The sequence below is a fragment of the Rhinopithecus bieti genome, unplaced genomic scaffold, assembly GCF_001698545.2.
Source record: "Rhinopithecus bieti isolate Rb0 unplaced genomic scaffold, ASM169854v2 scaffold_26430, whole genome shotgun sequence".
Taxonomy (NCBI): Eukaryota; Metazoa; Chordata; class Mammalia; order Primates; family Cercopithecidae; genus Rhinopithecus; species Rhinopithecus bieti.
Window position 1 is genome coordinate 134,516 of NW_016811756.1, and position 16,920 is coordinate 151,435.

Sequence of the window (16,920 nt, forward strand, 5' to 3'; positions counted from 1 at the left end):
AAAAAAAAAAACTGGCTTCACATCTATTTCTCATTCTAAGTTGTTCTTAGACAATTTCTTCCCTTCTGGGAAGTTGAATGTGGAGGAAAGGGGAGAGAGACGTGTCCTATTTGCTACCCTAATGCTCTAATTCAACAAAATGTATGGAGCTCTAGGCACTGAATTGCCTTTGATTCACTGAAGGTACTCAGGTCTTCCTCTTGGCAGCTGACGATGGCATGGGTGTCCCCACCATCCAGAGTGCTTTTCTGTCTATCCCTTTTCTGGCCCACCCTATATAGCAGTCAGATCTCAGGTCTAATGTCCCCTTCTCCAGAAGCGATTCTGACCCTTCCCCAGGCTGTGTTGGTACCTCTTCTGGGCCCCAGATCCCCTTATGTCTCCCCGTCAAGGCACACAACATGTTAGAAGTGCTAGCTGTGGACTGCCTCCTCCATGAGACTGGCTGCTCCTTGAGGACAGCACTTATTGCGGAGTCTCAGTTTATCTGTGGAACTGAATTCTCCCTTCCCAGGGCCTCAGTCTCATCCTACCACAAGCATTATCCTGTTGTCCGCTTTTGGTCCTGGTCCCTAGAGGGCACCCCTTCTACTCCAGCCCCAGACCCTCCCTCAGCCAGGCTCTGTTGCAGATGGTTCTCCAGGACGAAAATTTTGTCAGTAAAGAAGAGTTCCAGGCAGTGGAGAAGAAGCTGGTGGTAAGTAAGGGCCTCTGCTGTCTCCTAATCTTCCCCCTTTTCCCAGGACCCCTGTGGTTAGACTCATTAAGTATTAGCCTCTGACGATGGGTGTGGTGGCTCACAACTGTAATCCCAGCCCTTTGGGAGGCCAAGGCGGCAAATCACTTGAGGTCAGGAGTTTGAGACCAGCCTGGCCAACATGGTGAAACCCTGTCTCTACTAAAAATACAAAAAAATAATAATAATAATTAGCCAAGCATGTGTGGTGGCAGGCGCCTGTAATCCCAGCTACTTGGGAGGCTGGGACAGGAGAATTGCTTGAACCCAGGAGGCGGAGGTTGCACTGAGCTGAGATCACACCACTGCACTCCAGCCTGCGCAACAGAGTGAGACTCTGTCTTAAAAAAAAAAAAAAAAAAAGTAAAAAGAAAGGTCGGCCTCTGAGAACCTCCAGCTCTAGTAGCAAGGTGGCCAGAATCTCCCTGTGCCCTGGCTTCTATGTGTCTGTCTGAGAAGCGGGGCTGGTTAAGGGAGTCTAGGAGACCCAAGGCGGCCCAGGGTAATGAAGTGACTGCTGCCACCCCTGCAGGAAGAGAAAGCTGCCCATGCCAAGACCAAGGTCCTCCTGGCCAAGGAAGAGGAGAAGTTACAGTTTGCCCTCGGAGAGGTAGAGGTGCTGTCCAAACAGCTGGAGAAAGAGAAGCTGGCCTTTGAAAAAGCGTGAGTGGGCCTCAGTAAGGGGTGTGGGTTTTGGGGGACACACCTGCTTGCTAGCCTGCCAACCCTCCCATCTTCCCCACCCAGGCTCTCCAGTGTCAAAAGCAAAGTCCTACAGGAGTCCAGCAAGAAGGACCAGCTCATCACCAAATGCAATGGTAGGCGGGAGGCCCGTGCTCTCCACCACGGTTATATAAACGGGCTCTTTCCTAACCACCCAGTGCCTGTGTCAAAGGCAGGGTTTCACTCTAACACCTGTCCCCAGCTGAGGATACAGGCAGGCCCAGGTGGGCCACACCTTCGAAAAGGCCTTAAGGGACCAGGCAGGCCACGGAAATGAGGGAAGCAGTCGGTGTACTATATTCTTCACCGCCATAAAGGAATGGGCTTGCTCCCATTTTTCCTGAAACATACAACCTTCTTAGTCTACCTTTTGTTTTCCCACTTTGGGTTACTCCTAACTCTGACACAAGAGGAACACAGGGCAAGCACTGTCCTATTTGGGACTTGATCCTTAGTCTCAGGGTCAGGACTCAATAGGGAAGGGTACACATGGTGACAGGGGGATAGGACTGCCAGATCTTTAAAACAGAAATTAAGAATTATTTATATTTTTCTAAGACTGGGTGTCACTATGCTGCCCAGGCTGGTCTCAAATGCCTGGGCTCAAGTGATTCACCCACCTCAGCCTCCCAAGTAGCTGGGACTACAGGTGTGAGCCACCATGCCCAGTGAAACCAAGTTGTTTTGTTTTGTTTTGTTTTATTGAGATGGAGTCTTGCTCTGTTGCCTAGGCTGGAGTGCAGTGGCACATGGTTTACTGCAAACTCCGTCTCCCAGGTTCAAGTGATTCTTCTGCCCCAGCCTCCCGAGTAGCTGAGATTACAGGTGTGCACCTTCACGCCTGGCTAATTTTTATATTTTTGGTAGAGATGGGGTTTCACCATGTTGGTCAAGCTGGTCTCGAACTCCCCACCTCAGCCTCCCAAAGTGTTGGGATTATAGGCATGAGCCACTGCACCCAGCCAAAATCAAGTTTTAATGGAAGCTTTTCTGACTTTTTAGTGTTGACAATTGATTTTGAAATTTTAAAACTATTGTGTAGGCCAAGTAAAATATCTGTGGGCTGCCAGTTTTCAACTCTGCTCTGTGCAGATGCCTGTGGGCCACTTGTTTGGCTCAGTTGGTGCCATAAGTTGTGGGGCACCTTCAGAGTCAGCTACACGGTGTCCTTACACCTCAGGAGCCCCGTTTATTTCTTGGAATGCAAAACTCCCGTTACCCAGTTTAAGTATGGGCTGGGTGCAGTGGCTCATGCCTGTAATCCCAATACTTTGGGAGGCCAAGGCAGGCGGATCACATGAGGTCAGAAGTTCAAGACCAGCCTGGCCAACATGGTGAAACCCCATCTCCACTAAAAATACCAAAAATTCCCCAGGCGTAGTGGCGGGAGCTTGTAATCCCAGCTACTCGGGAGGCTGAGACAGGAGAATTGCTTGAACCTGGGAGGCAGAGGTTGCAGTGAGCCGAGATCGTGCCATTGCACTCCAGCCTGGGCAATAAGTGAAACTCCATCTCAAAAAAAAAAAAAAAAAAAAATGTAGGTATGAATTCCAGGCACAACATCTGCTTTGTTCACTGCAGCAGATCTCCAGTAGGCCAGAGCGCAAGCACAAGAGGTTCAAGGTCCTTCCTGGTGAGGCTCCCACGTGGAGCCTTGAGTAGCCTGCCTTTTACCAATTCAGCCTTCTCTCTCCCCTGGTGAGTGCTCTCACTGGGAAGATGCCAGCAGGCTGACATCTTGATCTGGCCAGGCAGGCTGACAAGTCTCATAGTAATTTGGTCACTGGGTCCTGCCAGGGCAGGGCCCAACAGGCAGTCACTGCCCCCATGCTCAAGGCCATTGGTCCCCTCAGTCTTGCCCTCTCCCTGGGCATCCCCTTACTTCCCAAAAAAGAACCTGGGGTTCTTTCCTGGTGGGGCCAGAGACATCCTTCCCCTAGGTAATTTCCTTCCAACAGAGATCAGTCAAGCCCACGGGGCTTTGGATCTGCTTGTTGGAATGTATGTGTGTCATGGGGACAGGTCCTGGATGCCTCCCCCAGAATATTCTAAACCCCTCCAGTGGGACACAAGCCCTCTTGAGCCAGTCTGGTGATGTGAACCTCACCCTGGCCAGTGCCTCCCACCCCATCCCTACAAACTCCCCTTGTGTGGTTTAGTTTGGTTTTTACACTTACATAGTTCTTCACTCTCAAAGGGATTTTCTAACCATTCTCTCATCATCAGGAGCCACAGGCTTTTATTTTCAAAGAGGCACACAAATTTCTTATTCTTTTTCCCAAACGAACTTCACAAGTAATTAATCCCACTTAGCTGGACGCCTGGGAAGGAGGTTCAACAGTCCTCATCCCATGACCTAGTGAACTCATGTCTTCATTCTCTCCCTCCACCTGTCTCTCCTCCTTTCCATGCTGTGCCTTCACTTTTTACCAGGTCTTCTCTTTTGAAATCTTAAATGCTTAGACATTTCTGTATTTTCAGAGTTTGTGTTCTAGTTAATTAATCCTTGTCCATCCTTTTTTTTTTTTTGAGACGGAGTCTCTCTCTGTCGCCCAGGCTGGAGTGTAGTGGCGAGATCTCGGCTCACTGCAAGCTCCACGTCCCAGGTTCATGCCATTCTCCTGCCTCAGCCTCCCAAGTAGCTGGGACTACAGGCGCCTGCCACCACATCTGGCTAATTTTTTGTATTTTTAGTAGACACAGGGTTTCACCGTGTTAGCCAGGATGGTCTCGATCTCTTGACCTCATGATCCGCCCACGTTGGCCTCCCAAAGTGCTGGGCTTACAGGCGTGAGTCACCGCGCCCGGCCTGTTTTGTTTTGAAGCGGAGTCTGGGTCTGTCACCCAGGCTGAAGTGCAATGGCACGTTCTTGGCTCACTGTGACCTCCGTCTCTCTTGGGTTCAAGTAATTCTTCTGCCTCAACCTCCAAAGTAGCTGGGATTACAGGCATGTGCCACTACACCCAGCTAATTTTTGTATTTTTAGTAGAGACGGAGTTTCACCATGTTGGTCAGGCTGGTCTTAAACTCCTGACCTCAGGTGATCCATCCGCCTTGGCCTCTCAAAGTGCTGGGATTACAGGCGTGAGCTACTGTGCCTGGCCCCTTGTCCAACCTTTAAAGACAGTAGGATTTTCTTTCTGTGGGAATCAGAATTTTCCAGGGTGCCATGTGGGGCAGTTATGTAAATGAAGCACCCCAGATCCCTACAGTCTCCTTGGATTTTGATCCAACACAGAAAAATTATCATTTATTTATTTATTTATTTATTTATTTATTTATTTGAGACAGGGTCTTGCTCTGTCACCCAGGCTGGAGTACAGGGGCACAGTCACACCTCATTGCAGCCCCCAACTCCTGAGCTCAAGTGATCCTCTTGCCTCAGCAAGTAGCCAGGACTACAGGCACGTTCCACCACCATGCCCAGCTAGTTTTCTTTTTTTTTTAGTTTTGCAGAGGTGAGGTCTCACTATGTTACCCAGACTGGTCTCTTACTTCTGGGCTCAAGCCTCAGAAAGTCACCTTTGCCCAAATGTACGATTAATCTGGGGGTAGGCTTTGCCACTAGTATCTCACTGGTTCTTCCCTATACCACTGTGGGATAGGGCTGTCTCTTTCCCCATCTTTGAAATGAGGAAACAGGTCTGAAAATCCAGGCAACTCCATCTTCTCCCATCAACCCTGAAGCCCTAGCAGAAGGCTGGGCATCTAGCCAGCCCCCAGGAAGTTTAGTTGGACTGGATTGAACTAGGTCATGTTTCTAAGTCCTAACGCCCCAGGAACATCCCATTCATTCGGTCTGCAAATATACTTTTGTATACCTACTATGTGCCAGGTACTGTTTTAGGCATTAGGGATAAAGGCGTGAATAAAACAAAGATCCTTGTCCTTGTGGACCTTACATCCCAGTATTGGAGAAGACAGATGAATAAAGTATATGGTATGTTAGGTAAAAGTGTTAAGAAAATAAAGCAGGATGTCGGGCATGGTGGCTCACACCTATAATCCCAGCATTTTGGGAGGCCAAGGTGGGTGGATCACCTGAGGTCACGAGTTCGAGACCAGCCTGGCCAACATGGTGAAACCCCATCTCTACTAAAATACAAAATTAGCCAGGTGTGGTGGCAGGCGCCTGTAATCCCACCCAGCTACTCGGGAGGCTGAGGCAGGAGAATTGCTTGAACTCGGGAGGAGGAGGTTGCAGTGAACCAAGATCATGCCACTGCACTCCCGCCTGGCAACAGAGCANACTCCATCTTCTCCCATCAACCCTGAAGCCCTAGCAGAAGGCTGGGCATCTAGCCAGCCCCCAGGAAGTTTAGTTGGACTGGATTGAACTAGGTCATGTTTCTAAGTCCTAACGCCCCAGGAACATCCCATTCATTCGGTCTGCAAATATACTTTTTGTATACCTACTATGTGCCAGGTACTGTTTTAGGCATTAGGGATAAAGGCGTGAATAAAACAAAGATCCTTGTCCTTGTGGACCTTACATCCCAGTATTGGAGAAGACAGATGAATAAAGTATATGGTATGTTAGGTAAAAGTGTTAAGAAAAATAAAGCAGGATGTCGGGCATGGTGGCTCACACCTATAATCCCAGCATTTTGGGAGGCCAAGGTGGGTGGATCACCTGAGGTCAGGAGTTCGAGACCAGCCTGGCCAACATGGTGAAACCCCATCTCTACTAAAAATACAAAAATTAGCCAGGTGTGGTGGCAGGCGCCTGTAATCCCACCCAGCTACTCGGGAGGCTGAGGCAGGAGAATTGCTTGAACTCGGGAGGAGGAGGTTGCAGTGAACCAAGATCATGCCACTGCACTCCAGCCTGGCAACAGAGCAAGACTCAGTCTCAAAAAAAAAAAAAAAAAAAAAAAAAAAAAGAAAAGAAAAGAAAAGAAAAGAAAGCAGGAAGAGGGAGTAGGAAGTACTGGGAAATGTAATTTTTAGATGAGGGAGAGTTTCTCCAAGGAGGCAACATCTGTAAAGACCTGCTGGAGTTGAGGGCAGGTGCCATTCATCTTCCAGCCTTTGGGCAGGACTGCCCACCTCTCTCCAAGGACCTTCTCCTGCCCTCATGTGGGTCCTCTGGTCCAGAATAGACTTGTGAAGTCACTGACAACAATCCTCAAACACTGCACTCCCCCAAGACTGCATAATAAACTCATTCATACTAAGGTATTAGCAGTTCTTCATGGAGAACTCCTGGGTGGGCAGCCAAGCTCTGAAAAGCCCCATGAGGGAATGCCTTATCTCAGGAAGGAGCCCTGGGATGGGAACCACCCCTCCTCCCTGCCTCTCTCCCCCACAGAGATTGAGTCTCACATTATAAAGCAAGAAGATATACTTAATGGCAAAGAGAATGAGATTAAAGAGTTGCAGCAAGTTATCAGCCAGCAGAAACAGATCTTCAGGTGAGGGGTCTGGGCCTGGCTGGGGGTGTTGATGACACTGGAGAGCCAGACCTCTGGCCCCTACGTACCCTGGGCTGTCCACAGCCCACCACCAGCCGGCTCCGTTGCAGGAATCACATGTCTGACTTCCGGATCCAGAAGCAGCAGGAGAGCTACATGGCCCAGGTGCTGGACCAGAAGCGTAAGAAAGCCTCAGGGACGCATCAGGCCCACAGCCACCAGCATCCCAGGGAAAAATAAAATGGCCGCCACTTTCCTGTTCTCTGGCTATAATCCCCAGCCTCTGCCTTCTCTGCTCCGGGAGTCCCCAGGCTCTAGCCCCTGCTACTTCCCTCCCTTTTGGGTAGTGGTAGGGGTCCACAAGGTGGGGGCTTGTAGCCTAGGGGAGGAGCTGGGTGTTTGTTGTCTGGTAGGCACCACCGCTTCCTTTGGGTATTTAATCCCTTCCTATATAAACAGCCCTGGTTACCCGGTAACATCCTACCCCACTCCCAGTGTCCTGGTAAATTTAACTCTCCCAACTTGACTACAGGGCTGGAAGCCCTGACCAGAAACTTCAAAGACAGTGGGTTCCAGAACCACAAGGAATTTGGGAAGTCCGTTTCTATCACATGATAATAATGTTATACCTGCAAATTGCATTTGCACCTGCTGACCCTCCCCCAAACAAATAGGAGCTTCACAAATGGGAGGAAGAGAAAAGACAATGCTGTGTGTGGTTTTAAGGTGGAGAAACAATCTGGGAAGGGACCTGGACTTGCACAAGTTGCACAGGCAGGGCTGGATGGGATGGTCTAGCAACATTCTTTCAGAAGCCATCACTGAGTGTCCCCTAGATTATCATGAGGACACACCCAGGCAGAGGACCCACTTCAGGGGTCAGGTTAGCCCAGTGTGGCCTGTCCTGGGTCAGTTTGAGGTCAAGTACACAGGAGGGGTCAGTGTTCTTGCTCCAGGGCCAGCTGGGGCCTGAGTCATAGCAGGACCTTGAAGCCAGAAGTTTAAGGGCAAGTGGTGCCCACAGTTGTAAGACAATGACAGGTGGTGGCTGCCTCCCCACCAGTGCCTGTCCCCAGGGCAGGTCCTAAGGCTGTGGGGGCTGAAATTAGGGCCTTGTGAGTACCTGGGGGAGCACAGGGCTGTTCTGGCCTCAGGGGTCTTTGGAGCTGGGACCACAAGCTAATTCGAAGCTTCCCATGGGACCCCACATCGGTATCCAGGGCCTGTTCTAGGTGCTGAGGCAGATTGTGAAAGCTAGAGCTGTCCACTCCAGCCCCTTCCGCTAGGTCCCACTGAGGGCAATGGGTCCAGCCAGAGTAGTACCTTCCTGAGGCCCTGAGGCGTCAGGGAGGCCTCTATTGGTCGGTACTCCTCACTCTACTGAAGGTTGGGGATTGGGGAGAGTGTAACTGGGACCAAGGAAGGTGGTGTGTGCACCCTTAGGAGCTCTAGCTGAGGCCAGCAATAGCAATGGGGGGGTCCCCTGCAGTGATGTTAAGACACCCGGGGCTGAGGGGAAGATGAAATTGCTGGCTCTACCTGAGTCTCCTGGTCTGAAGGTCTGGCTCACAGCCTGAACCGCACATAGCAGTGCCTGACTTCAGGCGGATCCCTGCTGGGCTTCAGTTTCCTCACCTGTGATGGGTGGAGTTGGGCCTAACTCCTGGCTCCAAGGCTTCAAAAGTTGGGCCTGCCATTACCTCACCTGCCTGTCCGCCAAAACTTGGAGCCCACCCCAGGTACTCCGGCTTGTGCCTGAGAAGGGTGTTAGTTGGGCATGGGGGCTGGACAGGGAAGGGTGCAGGGCCCAGGTCTCTTCTGCTGCAGGCGCCGCTGGCTCAGGAGTGGACGCGGCCGCTTTAAGGCGCGGTGACCCCACGGCATCCTCGGGCGGGGCGGGGACAGTGCCGGCGCCACCAGCGGAGGCGAATGCGAGGGAGATAGTGCGCGGCGTCCGGCCCCACCATGCTGACAGCGCTCGCCCCGCCAGCCTTGCCTGGGATCCCGAGGCAGCTGCCCGCGGCCCCCGCGCGGCGCCAGGACTCCTCTGGTTCGTCAGGCTCCTACTACACGGCTCCGGGTTCTCCGGAGCCCCCGGACGTTGGGCCGGACGCGGAAGGCCCAGCGAATTGGCCCTGGGTGGCCCCTGGGCGGGGGGCGGGTGCCCAGCCTCGCCTGTCCGTCAGCGCCCAGAATAGCCGCCAGCGGCACGGGCCCGGCTCGGGTTTCTCGCGAGGCCAGGGCTCCGGCCCACGGCCACCCCAGCCCCAGCTGCGCACGCTGCCGTCGGGGGAGATGGAAGTCATCTTCGGCGTCGGGCCCTTGTTTGGCTGCTCCGGTGCAGAGAATCGCGAGGCACAACAACAGCTCACGGAGCCGGCCTTCATTAGTCCTTTGCCGCCGGGGCCAGCATCTCCCGCTCCTGTCCCACGTCAGTCCCAGGCCCCAGATGGTGGCTCCCGCTGGGCCACCTACCTAGAGCTGCGGCCCCGTGGGCCAAGTCCTGCCGCCCCAGCGCAGTTCGAGTGTGTGGAAGTGGCTCTGGAGGAGCGCGCCGCACCCGCCAGGCCCCGGACGGTGCCCAAGCGTCAGATCGAGCTGCGCCCCGGCCCCAGAGTCCCCGCGGGCGGCCGGCGCGCCGCGCCCCCGGCTGCTTCTGCGCACCGGCTCCCTGGACGAGTCGCTGGGCCGCCTGCAGGCCGCCGCGGGCTTCGTGCAGACGGCGCTGGCCAGAAAACTGAGTCCCGAGGCCCCGGCCGCGAGCAGCGCCACCTTCAGGCCCACGGGGCTGCCGGAACCTGCGACCCGGGAAACGGCCCGCAGCACCCGCGTGGTCCTGGAGAAGACTAAGTCTCGGCCACTTCGCGTACAAGATAATTCGGCCCCCGCCAAAGCCCCGAGGCCGTGGCCCAGCCTCCGCGAGCGAGCGATTCGGCGCGACAAGCCTGCGCCCGGGACGGAGCCGCTGGGTCCTGTTAGCTCTAGCATCTTCCTTCAGTCAGAGGAGAAGATCCAGGAGGCGCGGAAGACTCGGTTCCCGCAAGAGGCGCCGGATCGAACTGTCCAGAGGGCACGGAGTCCGCCTTTTGAATGTAGGGTCCCCTCGGAGGTTCCGAGTAGGGCTGTGAGGCCAAGGAGCCCGTCCCCGCCGTGGCAGGCTCCAAATGGGGCTGTACGGGGTCCTCGCTGCCCGTCGCCCCAGAACTTGTCCCCGTGGGATCGGACTACTCGGAGGGTGAGTAGCCCATCGTTCCCTGAAGCCTCCTCCGCGTGGGAAAATCAGAATCTTGCCGTCGAGGAAACTGTCAGCAGGAGAAGCTCTTCCCCTCCGATCCGTTCCCAGTGGAATCAGTGTGTTGCCGGGGAAAGGAGCCCGTCCCTCGAAGCCCCTTCCCGGTGGGAGATTCCACATTCGGCAGTCGGGGATGCGGTGGAACCAGGTAGGAGCCCGTCCCCGCCGGCCTTCTTCCCGTGGGAGGCTCCAGATCGTCCTATTGGAACTTGGGGCCCATCTCCCCAAGAGACGTGGGACCCCATGGGGCCAGGCGCATCGATAGTATTTACTCAGGAAGCTCAGAATGGGTTAACTCAGGAGGAGTTGGCACCGCCTACACCGTCCCCACCCGGGACTCCAGAACCAACAGAGATGCAGAGTCCATCCACGCGGGAGATTCCGGATCTTGCCTTTGGAGGGAGTCAGCCGTCCCCAGAGGTGGCAGCACCCGAGCCGCCCGGCAGCCACCTTGTCGGCACCCTGGACGCCGATAAGTGCCCGGAAGTCTTGGGTCCTGGAGAGGCGGCCTCGGGACGTCCGCGCGTGGCCATTCCGCGGCCTCGAGACGTGCGCAAGTTGGTGAAGACCACGTACGCGCCAGGCTTCCCGGCAGGAGCCCCAGGCTCAAGGCTACCTGCGCCTCCTGCCGACCCCTGCGGGGAGGAGGGTGGCGAATCCAAGACGCAAGAGCCTCCGGCACTGGGGCCCCCGGTCCCGGCTCACTACACTTCCGTTTTCATCAAGGATTTTCTACCGGTCGTGCCGCACCCCTACGAGCCTCCAGAACCGTCCTTCGACACGGTCCCCCAGGACGCCTCACAGCCCAACGGGGTCATGCGGCGGAGGGCAGAGAACAGCACAGCAAAGCCCTTCAAGCGCACAGAGATCCGCCTGCCTGGGGCCCTGGCCTTGGGTCGCCGGCCCGAGGTAACCTCGGGAGTGCGAGCGCGCGGCCCTGGAGGAAAGAACAGGGATGCAGAGGCCCAGCGCCTTGTCCCCGACGGGAAGGGTCGGACCAGCCCTCTAGGCGGCGCCCGCAGCTCATCCCAGCGCTGCCCCGTAGGGCCAGCAGGAGTCCGATCGCCCCGCCCCAGCTCCCCTCAGGTGCACGCCAGCCCGAGCCCTGGGATAGCACCCAAACCGAAGACACCTCCTACGGCCCCCGAGCCCCCGGCTGCCGTCCAGGCGCCACTCCCGCTGGAGCCCCTGGCGTCGGCGGGCAGGACGGCCCCCGCCCAGCCCCGCGCTGCCTCGGCGCCTCCCACAGACCGGTCCCCGCAAAGCCCCTCCCAGGGAGTGCGCAAGCCGCCCGGGGCCGCGCCCCGGGGGAAGGTCTTGGTGGACCCCGAGAGCGGCCGCTACTACTTCGTGGAGGCACCGCGTCAGCCTCGGCTGCGGGTGCTCTTCGACCCCGAGAGTGGGCAGTACGTGGAGGTGCTGCTGCCGCCCTCGTCCCCTGGGCCGCCCCACCGCGTCTACACCCCTCTGGCCCTGGGCCTCGGCCTCTACCCGCCCGCCTATGGGCCTATATCCAGCCTCTCCCTGCCACCGTCCCCGGGCCCACAGGCTCTCGGCAACCCCCAGCTACCCTGGGTCTCTGAGGCAGGGCCCCTGGACGGGACCTACTACCTGCCAGTGAGCGGGACCCCCAGCCCCGCACCTCCTCTGCTCTTCTGTGCGCCGCCCTCCAGCTCAGTGCCCACCCAGCCCGGCAAGGGTTCCTTGTTCCCACTGTGAGGCCCCGGGCAGATCCCCATGGAGTTGGAGCCCTTGGATGGCCTGGGAGGTTCTGGCATCCAAGCCCCTACCCTCCTGTCTTTCCACTGCCTCTGTCTTTAACCCATCCCAGCCAGTCGTCGGACAGGAAGTGATCTTCAGAGAATGAATCTGAGCCCCGAGGCTGGTGGAGCTGGAGTCACCCAGGAAGTGGCTGCCTACTTCCTCCCCCAACGAAATTATGTATCCCTTTCCCAGGCATTCCCAGGGCATGGTGTGGTGTGGTGTGTGGGTGTGTGTATATGTGTATATGTGGGCAAGCAAATAGGGAAAGTGAGGCATCCCTGGGCTTGTCCCCAGAAGCCCATCAGAGGAGGTGCTGGAGCTGCCCTGTGGCAGCAGGAACGGAGCAGCAGGAGACAGGGTGGGGAACTGTCTGCCTTCCCTGATAGCAGGCCCAGGTGAGGTGAGGCTGGCCAGTGCCCCTGGTGAGGTGGCAGGAAGGACCCTGGCTGTCACGTCTGCTCTTAGGAAGAGGAGCTGAGCTTTGGCCCTGGAGGCTACTGGGGGGAAAGTGGCCAGTACAGCCCCAGGCCAGGCTGGTTCTGAGAAAGGGAGCTAAGGCAGGGGGACAGCAAGTGGAAGCAAAGCAAGGAATACAGAGAGGGCCTGGGTCAGGGGTGAGCCTAGAACTTGGGGTGGGAAGATGGGGAGCCTGGGCCTCAGAGCTGAGCTGACTCATTTTTGGGCCAGGGGTGGGGCTTCTGTCCCCGACCCCCTACATCGGGAGTAGGTGAAATGGTCATCAGGAAGGTCTGAGAAGAGGGAGGGTTGGGCTCTTGTCCCACAGGAGTCTCTTGACCCCTCTGTGTGGTTAGAAGGTGGGTTAGGGCTGGCAGTAGAAGCGATACCGCTGGTGGAGTAGCCAGAGGGACCTGCAGCTCTTGGCAGATTCCACTCCCCAGTAACAGATGTGGCAACAAGGCCCAGAGAGGGGCTGGCCCTACAGAGCAGTCACAGCAAGGGACAGGGCCCAGAGCCTGCACTTCAGTTGCCCTGAGATTCCAGGAGCCTCTGAGGGAGATGAGGGGGGTCTACATGAGGTGGGAGGTGGTGTGCGTGGGGGTCTGTGTATAGTTCTGAACCAGAAATGGTTGGCCCTTGCCAGCCTGGTGTGTGATGTGATGAGTTTGCGAAGGACAGTTTCCATGAGAAGCAGTGGCAAGGATGGGGATGGATGCCTTCGTTGTTCCAGGCCTGTCAGGGGGCCCAGGTGTCTAGCAGTCCCTGCTCTCTGCCCTGGACTGGAAATTGACTAGGAGAGCTATGAATCAGAACAGCTGGCCGTTTTCTGGCTAGAGACACCAGCTCCGATGGCATGGAGGCCCTGGGGCCACCCCAGGTGCCTTTACCTCATCCTGGTGTGTAATAAATCACTGACCATGGAGCCATGATGGCTGAAATAACTGGTGTGAGGTGCCTGATTTCCTGCCATGGCCTCTCAACACCCTCCACAGTGTCCTTCCATGCCTGGGTATGGCCTGGGTGGAGGGGACCTCAGGGCTAGGGAAGGAGACCATGTGTGTCTTAGAAACACTGTAGCATCCCTGTCTCCCTGAATTTGCCTCCCAGGAGGCTGGCAGCCACACCTCATTCCTTCTGGTGGTTGAGTGGCCGGGGGCCTTGGGTCAATCAGGCTTGGGTTTCTCAGCATGGCCCCTCTAGCTATGTGGCCTTGGATTTGTCACCTCTCTCTGAGCCTTTGTGTTGGAAGAGGCAGAATAAACATGACAGTCTTATTTCTCAGAAAGGTCAATAAAAAAAGATGGCGGCAGCCAACCAACTCTTCCCACAAGGCACTCAGCAGAGTGCCTACCACTTAGCCAGACCGCAGGATGTGGGAGGCATGGGCCCCTATGTGTTCCTGCCCAGGCCCAGCCCCTTTCCTTGCCTCATTGCTCCCTATCTGTGAAATTGAGCTGAGATGGCTGGAGCCAGGGTCCAGCTAGAAGACATGCCCACGTGGCATCTTCAGGGCCCTGGAGGAGGGAGTGGGAGGAGGATGGGAGGGGTGAGGTGTCAGTTCCCCATTGGTCTAGGCCAGGTGTTCTGTGGCAGTCCCCACACCACACAACCACACACACATCTGCACCTCAGCCACATCCTACACTTGCTGACCTGGCTCCTGGGGCCATGAGGCTGTCACTACCATTGCTGCTGCTGCTGGGAGCCTGGGCCATCCCAGGGGGCCTTGGGGACAGGGCCCCACTCACAGCCACAGCCCCACAACTGGACGATGAGGAGATGTACTCAGCCCATATGCCCGCTCACCTGCGTTGTGATGCCTGCAGAGCTGTGGCTTACCAGGTGAGTCCTTCACTCACACCCCTTCTCAAGCCAGACCCCTCAATCCACCTCACATTCTACCACCAGCCTTTGATCCCCGATCCCTACCACTGGGCATCAAACCACAGATGCAGTCTTTAATTATATTCCATGCCTCAGTTTACCCATCTGCCTGCCCAACAGAGAGCAGACAATCTGGGAGGCTTCCATCGTATCTTGAGACCCCGGGGAATCACTCACTTGTCCTTAGGCTTCTCCCTTTCCAGGCCCATCCTTGGTTCTGGACTCCCTCCCCAAACCTGACGGGGCGACTTTGGCTATGTGTACATGGTGCACGTGCACACGTGTGAGCACCTGCGCGTGAGTATGCGTGTGTCTGGGTTCACACACCTGCTGAGCATGCCTGCGCGCCAGTGTCTCTGTGAGGTGGGGGCCTGGGAGTACCTGTGCTGTTAGTTTTTCTTACTTTGTTCTTGTGGTTTAACTTTTTTTTTTTTTTGAGACGGAGTCTTGCTCTGTCACCTGGGCTGGAGTGCAGTGGCCGGATCTCAGCTCACTGCAAGCTCCGCCTCCCGGGTTTATCCCATTCTCCTGCCTCAGCCTCCCGAGTAGCTGGGACTACAGGTGCCCGCCACCTCGCCCGGCTAGTTTTTTGTATTTTTTAGTGGAGATGGGGTTTCACCGTGTTAGCCAGGATGGTCTCAATCTCCTGACCTCGTGATCCGCCTGTCTCGGCCTCCCAAAGTGCTGGGATTACAGGCTTGAGCCACCGCGCCCGGCCTATTCTTGTGGTTTAAAATGGCATATGCTGGCCGGGTGCAGTGGGTCGTGCCTATAATCCCAGCACTTTGGGAGGCTGAGCGGGGCCGATCGCCTGAGCTCAGGTGTTTGAGACCAGCCTGGCTAACATGGTGAAACCCCATCTCTACTGAAAATACAAAAAATTAGCCGGGTGTGGTGGCGCCCCTGTAGTCCCAGGTACCTGGAGGCTGAGGGAGGAGAATTGATTGAACCTGGGAGGCGGAGGCTGCAGTGAGCTGAGATCGCGTCCCTGCACTCCAGCCTGGGCGACGGACGGTGTGAGACTCTAAATAAATAAATAAAAATAAAATGGCACGTGCCACTGGGCAGGTGTGCCCTGGAGGAGGGACCCCAGTGCCCAGGCCTCACCTACCACTTTAGCATTTCTTTCCCATCCCCCACTCCCATCCCAGGGAGCTTTGGGGACTGGGGGAGGGGCCGTGCAGCAGCCTCACAGGTGCTTCCTGCTCAAACAGCTCTCTTGCCGCCTTATTCTCCCCAGAGACTCTGCTCCTATCCTCCCCACCTCCCCCTAACTGAGCAGCAGTCCTGAGGCCCTGCCTCCCAGTGCCTCCTTGTTCCAGATGTGGCAAAATCTGGCAAAAGCAGAGACCAAACTTCATACCCCAAACTTTGGGGGGCGGCGGGAGCTGAGCGAGTCGGTCTACACGGATGTCCTGGACCGGAGCTGCTCCCGGAACTGGCAGGAGTGAGTTGAAAATCCTGCCCCTACCTCCCTCCTCCAAGGGCAGGCCTGGTGGGTGGAGATTCCCACTCACCTGCTCACACGACACACACTCCACTAGGACCCTGGTCCAAGGAAGGGGCTGGCTGGGATGAAGTCTGGGCTCTGGAGCTGAGAGCAAGTGAGAGAGCAGATGGCCAGCAGACAAGGTCACCTTGTGACCTTGGGACAAGGGCTTTCCCTCTCTGAATTCCGCAAACACCCAGCATGCCCAGCTTGGTGTGGAGAAGGGTCTCTCCCTGGCTAGGCTCCTGCCAAAGCTGTACTCCTCTCCTCTCCACTGCCACCAGCTATGGAGTTCGAGAAGTGGACCAAGTGAAACGTCTCACAGGCCCAGGACTTAGTGAGGGGCCAGAGCCAAGCATCAGCGTGATGGTCACAGGAGGCCCCTGGCCTACCAGGTGATGCCCAGGGTTTGGGGATAGAATGAAGCTCCTGGAGCCTTGGTTTGCCCCACTGTGGGCTGGGCAGCATCTGAGGCTCCCACTGGGCTCCCCTAGGCTCTCCAGGACATGTTTGCACTACTTGGGGGAGTTTGGAGAAGACCAGATCTATGAAGCCCACCAACAAGGCCAAGGGGCTCTGGAGTCATTGCTGTGTGGGGGACCACAAGGGGCCTGCTCAGAGAAAGTGTCAGCCACAAGAGAAGAGCTCTAGTCCTGGACTCTACCCTCCTCTGAAAGAAGCTGGGGCTTGCTCTGAGGGTCTCCACTCCCGTGTGCAGGCAGCCAGGAGGGCAGGAAGACCTTGCTCTGTGCTGCCATCCTGCCTCCCTCCTCCAGCCTCAGGGCCCTGGGGCCTGGGTGGGAGCCAAGGCCTTCCCCTCTGGACTCAAATAAAACCCAGTGACCTCACTTCTTTTCTCTGCAAAAGGTGCTTGGGGTGCTGGGAGTGCAGACATTGGTGTTTCTTCTGATGCCCCTTCTAAGGAAGAAAAAAAAACTCAAAATCAATTTTTTTTTTTTTTTTGAGACAGTCTCTGTCGCCCAGGCTGGAGTGCAGTGATCTCGGCTCAATGCAACCTCCACCTCCCAGGTTCAAGAGATTCTCCCACCTCAGCCTCCTGAGTGGCTGGGATTACAGGCACCCGCCATCATGCCCGTCTAATTTTTGTATTTTTAGTAAAGACAGGATTTCACCATGTTGGCCAGGCTGGTCTTGAAC

The 16,920-nt window shown here is 56.1% G+C and overlaps 3 protein-coding genes across 4 annotated transcripts in view; all 3 read left to right on the forward strand.

The window, feature by feature from the left end:
* The window catches only part of SPATA24 (spermatogenesis associated 24), an 8,442-nt gene extending 1,299 nt beyond the window's left edge, over window positions 1-7,143 (forward strand). The window contains exons 2-6 of one of the 2 annotated variants that reach the window (XM_017895019.1): window positions 632-697; window positions 1,269-1,399; window positions 1,484-1,554; window positions 6,772-6,874; window positions 6,985-7,143. In XM_017895019.1, coding sequence (XP_017750508.1) covers window positions 632-697; window positions 1,269-1,399; window positions 1,484-1,554; window positions 6,772-6,874; window positions 6,985-7,114 — 501 coding nt within the window. In that variant the 3' untranslated portion in view covers window positions 7,115-7,143. The remainder of the gene's footprint in view (window positions 1-631; window positions 698-1,268; window positions 1,400-1,483; window positions 1,555-6,771; window positions 6,875-6,984) is intronic. The other variant, XM_017895020.1, reaches the window with a different exon arrangement.
* Window positions 7,144-7,978: 835 nt separating this feature from the next.
* Window positions 7,979-13,330, forward strand: PROB1 (proline rich basic protein 1). Its single transcript, XM_017895013.1, is given in 2 exon segments — window positions 7,979-9,489; window positions 9,491-13,330. Coding segments are annotated over 2 exon segments (3,045 nt in total). The 5' UTR covers window positions 7,979-8,839; the 3' UTR covers window positions 11,886-13,330.
* A 651-nt stretch (window positions 13,331-13,981) lies between these two features.
* MZB1 (marginal zone B and B1 cell specific protein) lies at window positions 13,982-16,610 on the forward strand. Its single transcript, XM_017895021.1, has 4 exons — window positions 13,982-14,231; window positions 15,596-15,720; window positions 16,047-16,157; window positions 16,257-16,610. The coding sequence occupies exons 1-4, from the start codon at window positions 14,058-14,060 to the stop codon at window positions 16,411-16,413; spliced, it is 567 nt and encodes a 188-aa protein (XP_017750510.1). The 5' UTR covers window positions 13,982-14,057; the 3' UTR covers window positions 16,414-16,610.
* Window positions 16,611-16,920: the final 310 nt, after the last annotated feature.